Below are 20,569 nucleotides of genomic sequence, written 5' to 3'. Positions count from 1 at the left end.
CAAAATACTGGCATGGAAAAACTTACTGCTTCCAAAGATGCTTGCATTTTAAAATGAACTCACACATCCCTGACATTCAAATGTAGTTACATTTTTAAGAAATAGCATTTCAGTTCCTAAGAAAAATGAAAAAAAAAAATAGAATTAGGTTCAAATGTACATGCTTTGTGTAACATGAGATGGAGAGTTATCCATAATGCATTAATATTTTTTAAAAGCAAGTTACAGAAGAATGTATTTTTTAAAATCCCATATCTGTTATTGAAGAATGTGTTTATCCATATTTATGAGTGTTTATATACATATATATACATATCGTGTGTGTGTGTGTGTGTGTGTGTGTGTAAAAGATTAATAGATACATCCGAGAAGTAGGTACTAATTGGGGAGATTTTCAACATTTGCATTTTTAAATTTGTTACAATATACCCACTTTTTAAATGACAGAGATGGTAGGAAAAATGCAGAAGGGAAGCATTTTGGAAGTTGTATTCAAATATTAAATTAATAATGATATCTGGGTTCATTTAACTATCCCTTAGGTTTCGGAAAGATTACACTTAGAAACTTACTTTAGTTCATGAGCATGTGATAGCTCTGCCTCACATTATCCACGAATCGTTAAACATAATCTTCTGACAGTCAAACTCAAGTGTCTTTTTCAGTCTAGTTTCCTGTTTAAATATTTTAGCTTCCTCAAAAATAATTTTTGATTTATTTTCTTTACTCCTATCCTTACAACTACGAGCCACAACCACCACTCCCAAATCAACTTTATGGAAAAACTATACATCTGACTCTGGCTATAAGAGCCAGAAATATAGTTATAGGACCTTAGTTTCCATTTTATAGCCGAACAACAGGGTGTTGGTTTTTTTTCCTTGGCCTTCACCACTACCATTGCCACTGTTCAAAAATCACCATGACCTAGCAATATTAACAAGCAGGTGAGGGCTTCTGCCTCCTGGTCCCTTTCTCAAAATCATGCACTATAAATTTACAAAGAAAAAAGAAATGACTCCTGCCCCTAAGGGATGCATTGAATAATTTTTTTTTCATAGCATAATCTAGTGGCTAAATGTGTAAGTAGTAGAAAGAGACTGCCTAAGTTCAAACCCTGTCTCTATCATTTATTAGCAATGTGACCTTGGACAAGTTGCTTAATCTCTCTAACCCTTAACTTTCTCATCTTTAATTGGGTTTCAACATACTCTCTACATCACAGGGTTGTGAGGATACGTGATGTCATATAGTTAAGTACCTTAGAATGTTGTCTGCCATATAATAGAGGCTCAATAAATATTAGTTAGTAGCTGTTATCATCATCCTGTTTTCATTTACATTATCTTGATCCTTTTCATAGAGAGTATTAAGGCCTACTTTCAAAGTGAAGGTGACTATCTCTAGGTATAAAAACCTTCTTTATTCTTGTCTTGGGACTGACTCCCCAAATACTGGCCCAGTCCTCCATTTCCTTGGGTGCCAACTCTCTAGTCATTTTCTCTCTTTTATTAACTCCTCTTCTTTCTCCTGTATGGCAAACTGATGGAGGCAGATGTACCCGTCCCCATCCAAAATTTAGTTCAGATGCCAAAACTGATGATGCCATACATATGACAAAAGGGTATGAAGTGATTTATTACTCACATAATGAGGCTTTCTCGAGAGAGGTGGGCAGGTTCCCAAGCAGGTCTGAAATGAAAAATGGCTTGAGAGAACAGGAAGGGGCTACTGGCTTGCGTTTTTATGGTAGCTAGGGGGTGCAGCTAGGGTGAAGGCTGCCTGTCGTAGGACAGGATGCATGGTTTGAACTTTTCACAGGTGCCAAAAAAGGGAGACTTAGTCTTTTTTATTAACTTGCTCAGATGTAGGGCAGAAGGAGAAGTTGGGCTTGAGAGCTTTTCTCAGTCAAACATCAAAAATAGAATCAGACTCCTCTTTATTGTACTACCCAAAATGAAGGCGCCACAAAGTTCCAAGGCAGCACCACCTTTCCTGATAGGGAAATGGACTCCCCATGACCTGCAGGTTCAACTAAAATACCACCCCTAGTCTAAAACCACAAGGCAGAGCAGCAGTTTTAATTCCTGGTTACTCCACCCTGCCCCCACCCCACCAAAAGGAAAAAAAAAAAAAGGTGTTCTCCAGAAAACTATGAATAAAGGAAGGATGCAGTTAACTACTTTTATTTCAAGTTAATAATGAACAGAAAACCATATACATTAATACTGTCTTTCTTTTGGATTTCTGACAGGTTTTCCTTATTTCTTTTAACCTGACGATAATTATATAAAGTTGTAAGTTCAGATAGCTGTTATTGTACTCTACAGCCATCACTGAAACTCTCGGTGGTATACAGTAATAAATTGGGGCTGTGATATATGTGATACAAAACAATGAGAAACTTAAAAAATAATTTATATTTTAACTTTATAATGTACTATGCGATGTATCTTTTATTACTCCTGGTAATGAAATTGTTTGATATTCCTGAACATGTATCAACTGACTGTTAGAAGCTTAGAACTAGGTAAGGAAGAAAAAGATAATGAACATTGAATTGAGATTAGGATTCTCAGAGTGGAGTCTGCCAGTTCAGTGTGGGTTGGCCGGGTGTATTTCGTAGGCCAAATGCCTAAGTACTTAAGTGATCCATCTAATAGGTTTGCCATCTTGGGTTTCTAAGAAATTACCACTGAGACTAGCAGAAGGGTTTTCCAACTCTGCAATACCTATGATTTTTATTTTATAACTTTTGACCTATAGTCCCTGTATTTTGAATAGTGTTGTCTGAAAATAAACAGAATTTATCACGGTAAAAATAATCATAATCTTACTACTTATTCATAAAAGATGTATTTTCTTGTTTCCTCATTTATTGCTTTATTTTAGTAAAGATTTAACAAGATTGGCACATAGTTATTGTGAAATAAAGCAAGGTAATGTACATTAGAATGTATGAGAGGAAAAAAGAAAAACAAGGATAAGGTATTATATATATCCTGGTACGTGGTCATTAAAGAATGGTGCTCAGAGAAGTCTGGTAGATGTCGGAAAATTTGGCTTTAAACTTCCTTATAGTCAATGGGAGAGGTAAACGTGAACAAAATGTGTGTGTAGATGTGACCACAAATGGTGCTTTTAATTAGCACAATTAATCAATATTACCAACATGAGTTTATATTATTTCAATAAGAAGCAAAGAAACATCAGTTGGTTACTTTTTGGCAGATTTGTCATATACAAATTATGGTATTCATGAGACTTTAAAATTATAAAACTAGCTTATGGATTCGTTTTCTTTCCCCTTTGAATCCCCAGCTGTCTCCATCCCAGGTCAAAATCCAATGACCTAGTATCTAGTGTGAATCTTTTCATTCAGATAAATGTTTCTTTTCATTTGTTATAGCTAATAAATGGTTTGCTGGCTCTTTTATGCCATTATTAGTCATGTATTGAAGACTTTCCCTCTTGCAGAAACGCCACAGCACAATATATTGTGGAGAAAGATCTTTAGAGGCCATCCCACAAAATATAACCACTATTCATCCCTGAACTGCGGGTTTGGAAGTTAAAGGGGATCTTTGAGTCAAATAATTAAGCAGACTGCAGTTCAGCTGGTTGAACAAACATTGATGGAGTGCCAGGCCCAACTAAATGGAGACGAGTATGTCAAATTCCATGTCCCCAAGGGCTTGGAGTCTAAAGAAGCAGGTCATTTCACTAAGTGCAGTGTTTCTAAGGGGAAGCTTGCTCTAATGAAAACTTTGGCTTTTTTCCATAGGTTGGTACAATAGGCTTTTCATCAACTTTGTGCTAAGGAGGCATATTTTCTTCTTTGTGCTGCAAACCTATTTCCCAGCCATATTGATGGTGATGCTTTCATGGGTTTCATTTTGGATTGACCGAAGAGCTGTTCCTGCAAGAGTTTCCCTGGGTAAATCTTTCCCCATCTTTATAAAATACTAACATGGGAGAAAGTTCAAGGGAGGTAAATAAAATGGGTCATACATGGAGAGGAAAAGAGAGTGGTGGTTTAGTAGGGATAGTCAGAGATGAACATCCAGGTTGCAGTTTTGGTCTTGACATCCTCAAGGGCAAATTGTAATTGAGTTCTTTCCTTGGGAACCCAGATTTTAGGGATGAAGTCTGCTGACTGACCTGCAGTTGGGTGACAAAAGAAAGGAGGTGAAATTATGAAGCATAAACAGCTTCACTTTTAAAGCTTATCTCTTTTCTTTTTTAAGGAAACCTCCCCATGCATTACACAAGTCCATTTAACTTTTCCTGACAAACCCTTATATCACAGAAAGGAAAATCTTCAAACTAATTCACACTATACTGTTAGTGTATTAATAATAAATTACCATGGTGGGTTAACAAGAATGTGGAGGGGATGCTTGAATTTGAAAATATGAATACTGATTAGAAATTAGGATGTAACTAAAAGGCCCAAATCAGAATCAACCACAGTTGAATTTCAGGTACAGTGGCATATTAGTTGGCAAGAGATTTTAGGTGGAGAGACGTTGCCAGCCTCATTAAGTCACTACACAGGGGTGATTATCTACACCATCTAACATGCTATATGCCTCTGTCACACACACTGATTTATGGGAACCATTTCAGAGCCACTTAGCAATTATGGAGATCTTAGAAAGTGGAAGATACCAAGCTAAGCAGTTAGATGACATGTTACTTAATGAGAACCCAAGAGATAATCCCACTTGCCTTTTTTGCTGGTCAGGGCAGAGCCCCCTCATTTTTATCTGATTTTGTTCTTTCATTTGTAGTGCTCTATGTAGAGAGAAGATTGTTACTATTATAATAATTGTTACAATTATTGTAATTATCACACAATTCATTCCAGAAAGGGTGGTTTGTAAGTTAATGTTCACAAATTATATGCATCTTCAAAAGATCATTTGAAAGACATAAATTATTAATATTAACAATTTGCTCACCTCCTTTCCCTATTAAAAGATTCAATCTACAAGTATTTGAGACTGGGATATCTTCAAGGAAAAAATACCATCTGAATAAGTAATTAAATTATTTGAACTGTTTCTTCACATCAGAGCATGTGCCCTAACCTCAGTGCTGCAGTGTGGCAGCATAGACCCAAATACAAGACTAAGGGCACGTTTCCAGCCCTCGAGACACAATGAGAAAAGAACTCAGTCTATAAAGGTTTATGAACATGATTTTCAATCAGATTTCTGAACTTGACTGCTCTGCTCTTATACTGTGAAAATGACAGCAATAAGAGCTACTTCCATGGAAGGGTGGAGTGAATTGAGAACACTAAAACACTTTTAAGACACCCTTGAAAGTCTCTGCTTCTTGCAACCACATCTGATCCCTTAGGGTTAGGAAATTGCTATGCAGATGTACGTAAAATGCATGCAAATCAGAAGTGTACCTCTCCCACTTTTTAAAAAAATTATTTTAATAAGAGAACAGTACTATTCCTATAAAACTATTACCCTCTCAGGCTTTTGCTTCTTACCACTCTCAGTTTTTTTTTCAAAGATACTTTGCTCTCCGCTTTCCTAGCTCTTTGCAAATGCTGTGCTGCCCAATTCTCTGGAAGGTCCCTATGAATACCTATTCATCTGTCCCACTTACCTTTTCTCTTCTGCCTCCTTCCTTCACCTTCTCCACGGCATTTGACATTGTTAGGCATCCTCTCCAAATCTACGACCAACTTTAGTGGTCAAGAGTTCCAGCCTCATCTTCCTCATCTGCAAAATGAAATTATTCATACTGCCTCCTAAAGGTCACTACGAGAATTAAATGGGAGAATTAATTAATTTAATCATGTCAACTGTCTAGCTTGATGCCTGACCCATAGTGTTGGATAAAACCAACCACACACACAATGCATTACTTTTCAATACCCTCCAGTAGTCGAGTTTTTTCTCCTCCCAAAGACTTTTCTTTCCTTTTCTCTTTCCTGTTTTTTCTTCCACTCCTTAAGTATGAGTAACTCCCTCTCAAGGATCTGCTCACTTTTGACTCTTATCAAATGGAACAAACTTTTTTATTCCAACTTCTATCCCTAGGTAAGCATGTTCCATTTGGTTACTTTCAGTTGAATGCTGGATTTCACCTTCAGGTACTACAAGTATTCATCCTGTTTAGAACCGCATCTTTCCTTGGGAACCCAGACCTCAGGGATGAAGGATGTGCCGACAGCCCTGTAGCTGGATGATAGTAAGGAAAGAAGGTGAAAGTATGAAGCATAAACAACCTCACTTTTAAATCTTATCCTTTCCCTTTCTAGGTACTCTCCCATACATTACCCAAGTCCATTTAGCTTTTTGTGACAAAGCCTTACATCCTGGAAAAAAAGAACCTTCAAACTAATTCACATTATGCTGTTGGTGTCTTAATAATAACTTACTTTGATGAGTTAGCAGGGAAGCCACTTGTTCTCTTCACTTTCCTCATTCTGTTGGGGGCCTCCCAGTTTGTTGAGCCTTTCATATCTGAAACCTCAATTTCCTTCTTAATCTTTGGCAGTGATTCTCAAACTATGGCCTTAGGACCCATTTACAATCTTAAAAATTAACGAGGACCCTAGAGAGCTTTTGTTGCTGTGGGTCATGTCTATCATTATTAGCCGTATTAGATGTTAAAATAGAATTTGAAAACATGTATTAATTCACTTAAAACTAGGAATAATCAACTCATTACAAGTTAACATGGTAACATTGTATGAAGCATAATTATTTTTTCTAAAACAAAAACATTTAGTGAGAAGAGTGTCATTTTTAAACATTTTTGCAAATATTTAATGTCTGCCTTTATCGAGGGCACTGGATTCTTATCTCTATTTCTTCATTCAGTCTATTGCAATAGGTTTTGGTTGAAATATAGGAAGAAATCTGACCTCATCAGATACATAGTTTGAAAAGGGAGTGCTATTTTAATAGTCTTTCCACATAATTGTGGGTAGCCTCCCTTCACATTACACCAAAACTCAGCAAGTGATAGTTCCTTAAAGTTTAATTGCAATGTGCTATTTGAAACTATGTCAACAAATATTTTCTACTCTGTTAGATTGCAATCCATTGGTCTGTCTTACACTTTGAATAGATTTTTCACTGATGCATTGGTCATTGGGAAAATATTGGTTCACTGAGTTACACAGATCTTCTAAATGTTTACATAATTCATTATACTGGTTTGGATCATAATCTCAAAAAACACAATACCAAATGCCATAATCCTGAATGTTGAAATCCTGAAAGATCAAAATCCCTAAAGTCTAAATCCCTCAAGTCTAAAATCTCAAAAATCACAATCACAGGATAATTACATCATGTTAGGCCAGTTACTGTGCACTATCTTCATGCAATTGCCTATAACCTATCGCTGTAATACACTGTTTCATACATGAAATTTTCTTTTTAGTTTTTGGTCTGTTTTTCTTAAGTTTTGTGTGTTTTTTTTTTTTTTTTTTTTACTATTTTAAATTGTCAGAATTATATTGTAATTTTCTACACTTTGTATTTCATCTTTGCATCATTTCTAGTAGTAAAGATATAAAGAAGTTAGACTGTTAGAGAGTTGTAATTTGTATTATGCATTTTTGCAAATTTAGCTCCATGAAAGTGCTTTATCAGTTAACTTTGCATATGAGTATTGTGCATGTGTGTAAAAATGTTAAAACTTTCTCAGTCAATGAGACATGTCCTTTTTGTACATCTGCATTTGTGAAAGATAAAATTTCATGAGATCTCAGCTCTTTGGGTGACTGCATATGTGATGGTGACCATCATGGTTTTTGATCGATCCTCAGAAGACTTAGGTTGTTCATCACGGTGTTTCAGATGACCACAGTTATAAAGCTGGGTGCCCACAATGACCTACTATAGTGATATGCGTTTATATGTTTCCCTTTCGACCTATTTCTTTATCAATATGGTGCATCTGCTCATAACTGTCCTGCCTGTGCAACTGTTGTTAGTGTACCTGAGTGTTTATGCTCACAGAAATACGTGTGTTATTATTGCCTATTTCACTGCGTAAAGTGGCTTATGAAGTGTTATGTCTTTTTTTATGTTTCTTAAATAACCTTTTTAAAATATAAATAGCTTTTAAATTTTTCAAAATTATTTTTAGAACAATATTTTCAGGATTTTGATCTTTCAAGATTGTGAATTGTAGTATTTTAGACTTTAGAGATTTTGATCTTTTGGGGTTTCAACTTTTGGGATTATGGAATCTGGAATTGTGTCCTTTGGCATTATGATTGGCTCCTCCTCCCCACCTGTCTTTCTCTGTCAAAATCCTGCCATCTCAACATGGCCGAAAGCCTTTAGTGATGACTCCAAGCACACATGGTCTCTGTCATCTTGGAACACATGGCACTTTCTGTATCTCCTAAGTAGCTGACTTCCTCTATTTCATGTTTTGCTGTGGAACAGGAGTGGCTTATCTTTTGGCCTCTATTAGAATGTGAGCTCCTTAAGGACTAGGATCACTATTACCATTTTGTTGTTGTTGTTGTTGCTTCAGTGAGTAGCACAGTGTCCTCCTGCACATAGTTCATGTTCAGTACGTAGTTGTTAAGTTGCCAGTGTTTAGACCACCATATTTTTTGTTGCTAACTGGAAATGATAAAGGATGATTCATTTGCTGGTGAAGGCCCTGCCACATTTGCCATGTTTCAGGTAAAGAACAACAGAGGGTGCGTAGCATAGAAGTATCCACTGTGATTAGGCAATTCTCGTAAGAGATAATAGCTAACATAACTTGGAATGTGTGATAGGTCAAAAATACGATTATGTCTCTCCGTTCAATTTTGTGTGGAGAGAGTGTGAGACAATTATAAGGTTGTTCAAGGATGTTTAAATATTTTACTTTCTCCTCTCATTTCCACTTCCCTCTTTCTTTCTTTGCCTCCATCATTCTTGCTTGATTCCTCTACATGAGGTATGCCATTCTCTATAGAGTGCATTAAGTAACGGGCTCCTTTACTGGAAAGCAGATATGGCAGAGGAAGACTACCAAAGTTTTCAGGCCTGTAGTCACTCTCAGAGAAAAAACGTCTCCTAACAGAGGATATGCCATATGCTTGGAAAAGTGAATACTTAGGCAACTGGATAAGAGAGAGCAGTTCATTTAACCATCACAGAGATTATGAGAATTTCTAATGACAGTTATCTGTACTCTTGTACCACCTTCCTGAGAAAATGGCTGTCAGTTTCTGGTCATAGAGCAATGTTGGAATGTCAAGCCCCCTTCCTTTCCTTCATATCATGTAATATTTTCTTTCTGCCTAGGCCTATATGAAAAATATTTTTACTCACTTGAAGGTGAATATAAACACCCCCCTCCCTTCAAAACAACTACCTACAACACAGTTAGTGAGGGGGTGAACAAACTCAGGGGTTTCATAAGTGATACCTGTCTGCCCTACTGCTATCACACCCGTCAACAAAACTCTCCACCATGCATGGCTAAAAATAGCCAATGAAACTGACAGATTCATGATTCTCCCCAGATGAAAGGGTTGTTAAGACCCCATGCATGTCTTTAAAAGTTGATAGGGTGAGGCTGCAAGAGCCCAGGGGAACTGAGTCAAAGGGTCAGACTAAACATTTTCTCATAACACTTTCCTAACTACGTGTAGCAACATCAGTAGCGGGGAAGATGATTTTCTAATCCAAACACATGACCTTCCTTTGACTAAATGGTCACTTCGTATAATTCAAAACTCCTTTATTGGGATGTTAACTTTAATGGGTTTGGAAGGAATACTATTTGTCAAGATTAATGTGTTTTTGAGGGGTGGCTCAAGACATAATAAGTGTATTTAATGTGGCTATAATACTCCTGACTTCAGGTTCTATTGCTTTAGGAATTTACATCTCAGTCTGCTCATCATTCAATCCTCCTACCCAACAATCCCTCCTCTCCACTCTAATTCTTTTTTTTTTTTTTTTTATTCATCTTAAAGAAGGAAAATCTAGAATGCTGGTTTTAAACTAAATAAGGCTATTGTAAATTAGTTGGATTAAGCACCCTTTAAAGAAAATGATTAATAGTTTATTGCTTTCTGGCAAATATAGATAGTGCAATTCCTTTTTATTTGCCCAGTAGTTATCAATTTCAAGTACATGATGAGACCAATCAGGCATACACATTTGTGTGTTTGTTCAAAATCCTTATTTCGTCCACTAAGCTCCATATTACTGCACATTGAAAAAATAATAAGTTCTATCATTTGTATCTTAAAAAACCAATAAAAGAAGACATTAAAAATTTTTTAGCTGGGCACGGTGGCTGACGCCTGTAATCCCAGCACTTTGGGAGGCCAAAGCGTGCAGATCACCTGAGGTTTGAGTTTGAGACCAGCCTAATCAACATGGAGAAACCCCCTTTCTACTAAAAATACAAAATAAGCCAGGGTGGTGGTGCATGCCTGTAATCCCAGCTACTCAGGAGGCTGAGGCAGGAGAATCACTTGAACCCAGGAGACAGAGGTTGTGGTGAGCCGAGATTGTGCCACTGCATGCCAGCCTGGGGGACAAGAGCAAAACTCCATCTCAAAAAACAAAACAAACAAACAAACAAAAAGTTTGAACTAATGAGGTTAGCACCTAAGTGGGAATATTAGTTCATGATTCCTTCACTTCCTACCAGTGAAATGTTGAAGAGAGTAAGACACTGGCATACTGAAAATGTCAGTATGGCACAGTAAAGGCACAGTGCCTTCTTTGTGCCTCTTGGCATAATTCTGCACTCTGAACAGAATTTGCATTCTGCTCTGACAAAATATGGGGTAATCCCTTAGGCACTCTCGGCTCCTATTTCATTTCCGCTATGTGTGGCTAATTATATACCTAGATGTGTGGTAGGCAAATATTTGATAAAAGTAAGCAGGTTTTATTTAATAATCTTGGCTTCAGCTATACCTGTAATGTTAATAAAAATTCCATGCTTAATAAAATTCCATGCTTCATGTTCATTCTTTGCTTCATGTTTATGCCAGTATGTTTCAGAGCCAGGGAATACAGACAGAACCCTCTGATATGCAGATTGTTGATAATACCATTGTTGGGGGAAACCTGGGACTTGATGAGACAGTGGCCTGTGTGCAATGTTAAGAGCTGCAATAGCATTTAGGTTTCTTATTCTGGAGTTCAAATTAGTGTGAAGGTGAGATTCCAAGTCCTCCCGTGGTACTGTCAAATTGCCAAGTTGTGTTGATCTTGATCATACAAACTAAAATCCGTATTTGAAATAGAATGGCTCCATAGAATTGTCACTGTGTTTGATATGGGACTGTCTCAGATGAGAGCCTAACAGAATTATTACAGAAAAGATAGAAAGGTGTTGGTGAAAGCAGTCCACATGCTGTGGCTGTACATTTAGGAGTAAATCACAGTGCTTTTCCTGCTGTTTGGGACTCTGTCTGTTGACATTACAATGTCCTCACAACTTATAAAAATCATTAAGGATTCCATTTGCACCTCCCTGGTGGGAAATTAAGAAATAAAACCATGCCAGCCAGTGTACATTTCAAATATTTACAATAGTATGCTTTCTCTCCAGGCGGTACTCTCACAATATCCCTCTGAGAAATTAGTGTAGATATTGAATGGCCCTCCCCATGGCCAGCATTTTATTAAGGAAATCTCAGAGTCACTTCTTTCTCCATTTTCCCCAGAACCTTGATCTTCTTACCTCTGATGATCATGCCAGAGAACAAAGAAATAAAAGGAATAGGGGAAAAAAGGAAAGGGAAGAGGGAAAGTAGCAGAAAGGGAAAAGGGAATAGAAGGAAAGGGAAGCATGAAATATTAAAGGTAGACATAAAGACAGGTTATGAACAGTAAAAATTGTGAAAGAATGGGAAAGGTTAGAGGAAATGATTTTAGAATTTTTTTTTAATTGAATACATGTTTACCTTTCTGGCCTGCTTAGAAGAGGCCCCTCTTAGGGTGGAAAACAGAAATGTCAGACTCTGGTTTCTGTGAAGGCTTAAATGGAGTAAAGCAAACCTTCTGGACAATAGGGTGAGGGCAAGAAAAAGAGACAGAAAGAAAAATCCAATAAGAGTGTTTGTTTAGGCTCAAGATATGTACTTGGTCAACATGCACACATCTTCCCTCCTCTTGGATCACCAGGTTGATATTGTTCTAGAAATGCATCCCCTGGTGTGATTCAGCACCAGATCCTGGAAATGAATGTCTATATCACTGAGCTTGCCACTATTCTCCAATGGCAGGAATCACCACAGTGCTGACCATGTCCACGATCATCACGGCCGTGAGCGCCTCCATGCCCCAGGTGTCCTACCTCAAGGCTGTGGATGTGTACCTGTGGGTCAGCTCCTTCTTCGTGTTCCTGTCAGTCATTGAGTACGCAGCTGTGAACTACCTCACCACAGTGGAAGAGCGGAAACAATTCAAGAAGACAGGGAAGGTACAGCCTTGCTTTGACTATCAGATCCCTTGGGGAATGTGGAAAAGACTACCCTTATCTGTCGCCCTCTCTTGACAGTGTTGTAAGCCTTTGTGTTAAGTCCATATGCTTGTCAAGAGGCAAGTTGACAGTATGGTGACAATTTAACATTGAACCTTACTCTCTGCTCTGTGCTGGCTGTTTTCTCATCCTCACTCACCTTCACCAGGAGTTTTTGTGTGTGCAGAATTTCTTTCAATATGCTCCTTTCCCCCAACTGTACCCTTTGAATAAAAGGGGTTGACATACAAACCACATTCTTTCAAGTGCATGATCATGATAATAATAATAGCTAACACATAATAGGGGTTTATTATATATTGGCATCATACGAACCATCTAACATATTGTGTCAGTTAACTCTCATAGTAAGGTCAGTATTTTATCGCCCTCATTTCACAGAATGCAGCTGGGTGGTAACTTGGCCAAGGTCACACAGCTGAAGAGGAATCAGGCTTTGCTTCTGGGTCTCCTTGACTTCAAAGGCTGTGTGTGCACTCTCAACCAATAAATGATATGTTTCTCTCCACCGAGAGCCAGCATTTACTTTTCTCTTCTTGTCACTCGGGAGAGTGGTAGAGCATAAAGGGAGGTTCTTCCCCCGACAGTGTCCTAGAAATCAGGTGCCTTCTGGGCTCTCAATGTTATCCATGTTTTTTGTGACATTGTTTAATAAATGCAGATAGATTGCTCTCTACCTGCTTCATTTCACAGAGGATTTGGGCACCAGTTTCCTGCTTTTACAAGAACTTACATAAGATATTGTACTTCAGAAACTTAACTGATAAGAGTCATTCGTTTCTAGTCTACACTTAAGAGAATAAACACACATACATACACATATATATGTGCATATAGTATATATGTATACATACACATCCTATATAGAGAATAGCTATACACGTATGCCCATAACTTCAATGAAATCTATTCACATTGGTTTAAGGTTTTTTTACATGAGCATTTATACACACCCAAACATTATTTAATATTTTTTCTACTTCTGAGAGCATCTCATACTTTCAGAGTGTTTTTATATCCTCTTCTCACACCGAACCTTCATGTCAACCCCCGGTATAGATCTCGCAGAGATTATCATCTCTATTTTATAAATGAAGAAGCAGAATTCTAGTGAAATAAAGTGGTTTGCCAACAGATTCTCAGCCAACAGAACTGCAGTTGCAATTCAGATATGGAATGCTCACTTCATCCTTTGATTTTACATCCTTTGAGTCAAAGCTCTAAAAATAGCTGATTTTGTTTTCTTGCAGATGCTTTCATTTCTTTGCTAGCAGCATGTGACTATGTTTGCCTGTCACATACATACCCACAGTAAGTGCTATGCAGGTGTAAGGAAACCAGGAGCTGTTAGAGCAGTATGCGGCAGTGGTGCGTAGGCATCACCTGGGTCCTTGTTAAACTCTAATTCAGGAGGTCTGGGGTGGGATCTGAGACTCTGAATTGCTAATAAGCTCTAGGTGATGCTGATACTGTTGGTCTGTTACCCATACTGGATAGCAATGATTTGGATAGTCTGTGAAGTGAAAGGTGACAGGAAAAATGTGTAAGGAGGGAAAGAATTTTCTTCGTGTTTTATTTTGTTTTTATACGGGGAGTGGCGAACACAAGAAATAGGCACTGAAGTACTTTTGGCTCACCTCCATCTAGTCCTTTGACTCAAAAATATCTACAACTCCCTGCCCCCACCTGCCACACAACATATGTTCACACTGCCTGATTGTTGTATACTTGTTGATATTATACGCCATCTTTTTGTGTACCACTATGCAGAACTTCTTTCCAGGTAATAAGCATCCTCCATTTTAAAAATTATTTTTCAATTTTTAATTGTAAAATTACTATAACTTAGATTTTACAATCTGAATTGATTTTTTAAGTGTGCAGTTCAGTAGTGTTAAGTATATTCACATTGTGGTGCAACCAATCTCCAGAGCTCTTTCATCTCGCACAACTGAAACTCTATACCCATCAAAGAGCAACTTCCCATATTCCCCAACCCCCAGGACCTGGAAACCACCATTCTAAGCATCCTCAATTATCTCAAATAAATGCAGTTATCTCAAAGGAATGTCCTATTTGCCATTCATATCTTTGTGGGACAAAACCAAGAAATGATTGAAGTCAGAAGAAGAGATGGCAGGCCAGGTGCAGTGGCTCACGCCAGCACTTTGGGAGGCCGAGGCAGGTGGATTTCTTAAGGTCAGGAATTCCAGACCAGCCTGGCCAACATATGAAACCCCATGTCTACTAAAAATACAAAAATTAGCCGGGCGTGTGGTGGGCACCTGTAATCCCAGCTACTCAGGAGGCTCAGGCAGGAGAATTGTTTGAACCTGGGAGGCCGAGGTTGCAGTGAGCTGTGATTGCACCACTGCACTACAGCCTGGGTGATAGAGGACGACTCTGTCTCAAAAAAAAAAAAAAAAAAAAAAAAAAAAAAAAAAAAAAAAAAAAGAAGAGGAAGTCTTGATGGCAAACCAAATCCACCACATCCCAGCTTTGTGTTCCAGGTTAGTCTCCTAAACCCCTTCTGTGCTTACACAATGGTGTCATTTCTTCCCCATTTACTTCACAGGGCTGTTGTGGTGATCAAGTGATATAATAAAAGGGCCTGAAACCTTTGCAAATAAAGTGCTATACAAATGGAAGTTCTTATTGTGAGTAGTGCCCAGAACACCTGCCCTGACAGAATAAGAGTATTACTAGGAAGAGTGGGAACAAATCCAGTGAGATGAGATACCTTGGAAGAAATAAGATGCAATGGGAGGGGCTGGGTAGAAGAAACGTCTGTGGGTTTGGGGGCTAATAGATGACACCTCTCTATACATATGGAGTTGGAAGCCAGTATTAGGGAGCCAGTTGTGGGAGCCAGATATATGGATATAACAATGTCAAGCAGTTTGGAGAATGTTGCTTAGATCTGTGAGCAGGAGGGCTCACTAATAGTTCATCACTAGCTTAAATGTACTCACTGTCTTGGTCACTGGCAAAACAATGTTCAGGCTTATCCCTGGAAGGACAGCATCTTTTCACTTCATTTCAGAGAAGAGACCTGGACACCAATGCAGACACCAAATGGAGGACTCTAAAGGGACTGAGCCAAACATGCCAGTTTCTTTTCCCAGACCACTACAGTAGAGTGACTGAAGGACGATGAGAAAGGGCTGGAGTGTTAGGCCTCACAATGGAGTTCCTCTCTATGAAAACAAATCAGGCAAAACTTGTTTTCATCACTCTCCTACCACCATTACCATTACCATCCACCACCCACCACCATCACCCACCACCCAGCACCATCCACCCTCTACCACCATCCACCAACACCACCACCATCCACTAACATCACCAACCACCACCCATCATATCAACCACCACTACATCCTGCTATCACCCACCACCATTATCCAACACCATCATCTACCACCATCACCCAACATCCACCAATACCATCACCACCACCATCACCAACCCTCACCACCCACCACCCACTGCCCACCACCACCACTCACCACCCATCACTTACCACCCACTACCACCATCTACCCCAACCACCATCCAACACCACCACACACCACCCACCACCACCACCACTGCTCACCACCCATCACTTACCACCCACTACCACCGTCTACCCCAACCACCATCCAACACCACCACCCACCACCCACCACCACCACCACTGCTCACCACCCATCACTTACCACCCACTACCACCGTCTACCCCAACCACCATCCAACACCACCACCCACCACCCACCACCACCACCACCACTGCTCACCACCCATCACTTACCATCCACTACCACCGTCTACTCCAACCACCATCCAACACCACCACCCACCACCCACCACCACCACCACTGCTTACCACCCATCACTTACCACCCACTACCACCGTCTACCCCAACCACCATCCAACACCACCACACACCACCCACCACCACCACCATTCACCACCCATCACTTATCACCCACTACCACCGTCTACCCCAACCACCATCCAACACCACCACACACCACCCAACACCACCACGCACCACCCGCTCACCCACTGGCCACAACTTTCTACCAACCACCACTTACCACCTGCCATCATACCATCCCCCATATCCACCACCACCATCCCCACCACCCAACACCATCATCAACCACTGTTCACCACCATCCACCACCACCATCCACCAATACCACCACCATCCACTAACATCACCAACCACCACCCATCATATCAACCACCACTACATCCTGCTATCACCCACCACCATTATCCAACACCATCATCTACCACCATCACCCAACATCCACCAATACCATCACCACCACCATCACCACCCCTCACCACCCACCACCACTACCATATACCCTCACCACCATCCACCACCTACCAACACCACCAACCATGACCAATACCATCTACCACCCCCGCCACCACCTACCACCACCACCCGCATTTACCACCACTACCACCCACCACCACCATCCACCACTACCACTGTCCACCACTACCACCATTCACCACCTACCACCCACCACTCACCATCATCCATCACCATCCACTATCACCACTTACCACCACCCACCATGACCACCATCCACCACTACCACTGTCCACCACTACCACCATTCACCACCTACCACCCACCACTCACCATCATCCATCACCATCCACCATCACCACTTACCACCACCCACCATGACCACCATCCACCACTACCACTGTCCACCACTACCACCATTCACCACCTACCACCCACCACTCACCATCATCCATCACCATCCACCATCACCACTTACCACCACCCACCATGACCACCATCCACCACTACCAAACACCACCATCATGAGCACCATCTACCATCACCACCAGACACCAATACCTACCACCACCATTCACCAACAGTTCCACCACCACACAACACCATCTATCACCCACCACCACCATTCACCACCACCACCACCCACCACCACCATTCACCACCACCCACCACGCACCACCACCACTCACCACCTAACACCCACCACTCACCATCATCCATCACCATCCACCATCACCACGTACCACCACCCACCATGACCACCATCCACCACTATCAAACACCACCATCATGAGCACCATCTACCATCACCACCAGACACCAATACCTACCACCACCATTCACCAACAGTTCCACCACCACACAACACCACCCACTATCAGCCACCACCACCCACTATCACCCACCACCACCATTCACCACCACAACCATCCACCACCACCATTCACCACCACCACCACCCACCATGCACCACCACCACTCACCACCTCCATCATCTGCCACCACCATCCATCTCACATTATTACCATCCACCACCACACATCACTACCACCCACTACCATCATGTTCATATACACATTCCTACCACCTCCCTCCCCGAGATACTCAGAACTGGAAGAACAGCCGGTCTGGAAAATGTATCCCTGGTGCTGACCATTGCTCAGAAAGAGGAAAAATAGCTATTTTCTTTCTTGGCCGGGTGTGGTAGCTCATGCCTGTAATCCCACCACTTTCGGAGGCCAAGGCAGAAGCATTACCTAAGCTCAGGAGTTGAAGACCAGCTTCAGCAACATAACAGGACCTCGTCTCTACTAAAAATAAAATAAAATACTATCTCTGGGGATGTATCTATTATGTGTACGTCTGCAGGGGGTGCCCGACAGTGATGGTGCCTTTGCAGACATATTACTCTTTGGGTCCTAAGGTTTGGCTTTCATGTCTTCCATTGCCCCAGCATGGCAGGGCACTCCAAGCCACTTCAAGCCCCATCTGGGCTGGAACTGGTGTCGGGGGAGCCTTGGATGAATCATATGCCCTGGTGTTGGTGTTGCCTCACTCCTCTGAGCTCTTCTTTCTGATCAAGCCCTGCTTAAATAAAAGAGAATGAGTGAAAAAAAAAATTAGCCTAGTGTAGTGATGTGTGTCTATAGTCCCATCTCCTCGGGAGGCTGAGCCGGAAATGATCATTTGAGCCCAGGAGGTCAGGCCTGCAGTGAGCTATCATCACACCACTGCACTCGAGCCTAGATGACAGAGCGAGACCCTGTCTCGATAAATAAAACATAATAATAAATTTTAATTTAAAGGTTAAAAAAAGGGACAACGTAACTCAAGTATGGGTCCTTAATTAGTTCACTGACTGCACAAAAGCGTCTTCATGTCTTTTGAAAAATATTAGGTTTTTAAATCACTATAAATCAAATACATGTTTTGGAAGAATTTATTCTGCAGCCTCCAATTTGAATTCTGAATAATTTCATCCAGTAGTAGCCTCTATTTGTTCATTTTTGAACTTCCCTATGAATCAAGAAGTGATTTTGTTTTCTCCAAGAGCAATTAGTAACAGCTGCTTTGTAGACACGGCTCTAAACTAGTGAGAACCGCTATCTTCCTCAGAGTGAAACCTTAAAGAAAATTTTAGTTTTGATTCAATCAGGCACTGGAGCCAGAAAGCATTGATAATTTGCTCCTTCAGAAAAATAAACCAATTCTATGTTGTTTAATTGGGCTATGTTAGGATCATTTATAGGTGCTCTTAAGCAAAAATGGGAAGGCCTGGCTAATTTGCATTTGAATGGAGCAGCTAAAATCTTTCCCTATCCCATCCCCAAGCATAAATGTATCACCAATGACATGGTTTTAGTTTTGGACCAAAAAATATATATACACTGACTGAGGATACTGCTATATTTTCTACAAAGAGGAAAAATAAGTTGAAAAACAAATCCAATTGGCTTATATTGCTGTTCTGATAAATCATATTTAACTTTATTAACATTATTTACTGTAATTCCTATTTGTAAAACCATATTCAAGACCTACTTAAAAAATTTTTTTTTGACAGATTTCTAGGATGTACAATATCGATGCAGTTCAAGCCATGGCCTTCGATGGTTGTTACCATGACAGCGAGATTGACATGGACCAGACTTCCCTCTCTCTAAACTCAGAAGACTTCATGAGAAGAAAATCGATACGCAGCCCCAGCACCGATTCAACTCGGATAAAGAGAAGAAAATCCCTAGGAGGACATGTTGGTAGAATCATTCTGGAAAACAACCATGTCATTGACACCTATTCTAGGATTTTATTCCCCGTTGTGTATATTTTATTTAATTTGTTTTACTGGGGTGTATATGTATGAAGGGGAATTTCACATGTATACAACTTTAAAGCCAGACGATGTTTCGAAACAAAACTCTTGAATATGAGGTGAATAGTCCTACATGGAACTGGGAAAGAGCCAGTCACCTCTCCTGCCCTAATGAAAATTTGAAAGCTGACTTATTTACATCTAAGAAAGAGTTTAGGCCCTAGAAAAGTTTGACTCCATAAATAAGAGTCACAGGCATGTGTATTACGGGGAAAACAGTCTTCCATTGGGAAGGGCTTTGTAACTACTTCATGTGAACCCTCCTTCTTTCTTCATGAAATGTTCTTTATTTAACTAGGGAAGAAAGCTGGACTATAAACAATCCAAGGATATTTTGTTTCTTACTGCCAGTCAAGTGCCTGGTTATCTACCAGAGCTCAGCCATCCTTAGGCAAGAACATCCACATTGAGGTGGTATCACCCGCACTCACACAGTCAAGAATCCTGCGAAGGATCTCCAATCTCCTTCTCCAGTTAAGTCTTTATTCTTATTTAAATATTGTTTCAGGCCAGGTGCGGTGGCTCATGCCTGTTATCCCAACACTTTGGGAGGCTGAGGTGGACAGATCATTTGAGGTCAGGAGTTCAAGACCAGCATGGCCAACATGTTGAAACCCTGTCTCTACTAAAAATACAAAAATTAGCCGGCATGGTGGCATACACCTGTAGTCTGTGCTACTCGAGAGGCTGAGGCAGGAGAATCACTTGAACGTGGGAGGCAGAGGTTGTAGTGAGCTGAGATTGTGCCACTGCACTCTAGCCTCGGTGACAGAGCGAGACAACATCTCAAAATATATATATATATATGTGTGTATATATATATAAAAATAAATATTGTTTCATATATTTATGAGCATAAGTGGAGAGGGGAAGCTAAATT

General features: G+C 40.2%; 1 protein-coding gene across 1 annotated transcript in view; it reads left to right on the top strand.

The window, feature by feature from the left end:
* Nucleotides 1-19,680, top strand: part of GABRR3 (gamma-aminobutyric acid type A receptor subunit rho3) — a 55,042-nt gene extending 35,362 nt beyond the window's left edge. Inside the window, exons 7-9 of the mRNA XM_073009605.1 lie at nt 3,785-3,937; nt 12,245-12,441; nt 19,381-19,680. Coding sequence (XP_072865706.1) covers nt 3,785-3,937; nt 12,245-12,441; nt 19,381-19,680 — 650 coding nt within the window. The remainder of the gene's footprint in view (nt 1-3,784; nt 3,938-12,244; nt 12,442-19,380) is intronic.
* Nucleotides 19,681-20,569: the final 889 nt, after the last annotated feature.

The sequence above is a fragment of the Chlorocebus sabaeus genome, chromosome 22 (genome assembly GCF_047675955.1).
Source record: "Chlorocebus sabaeus isolate Y175 chromosome 22, mChlSab1.0.hap1, whole genome shotgun sequence".
NCBI lineage: Eukaryota > Metazoa > Chordata > Mammalia > Primates > Cercopithecidae > Chlorocebus > Chlorocebus sabaeus.
Note: the sequence above shows the minus strand (reverse complement) of the source record. Positions and strands in the feature narration are given on the sequence as shown.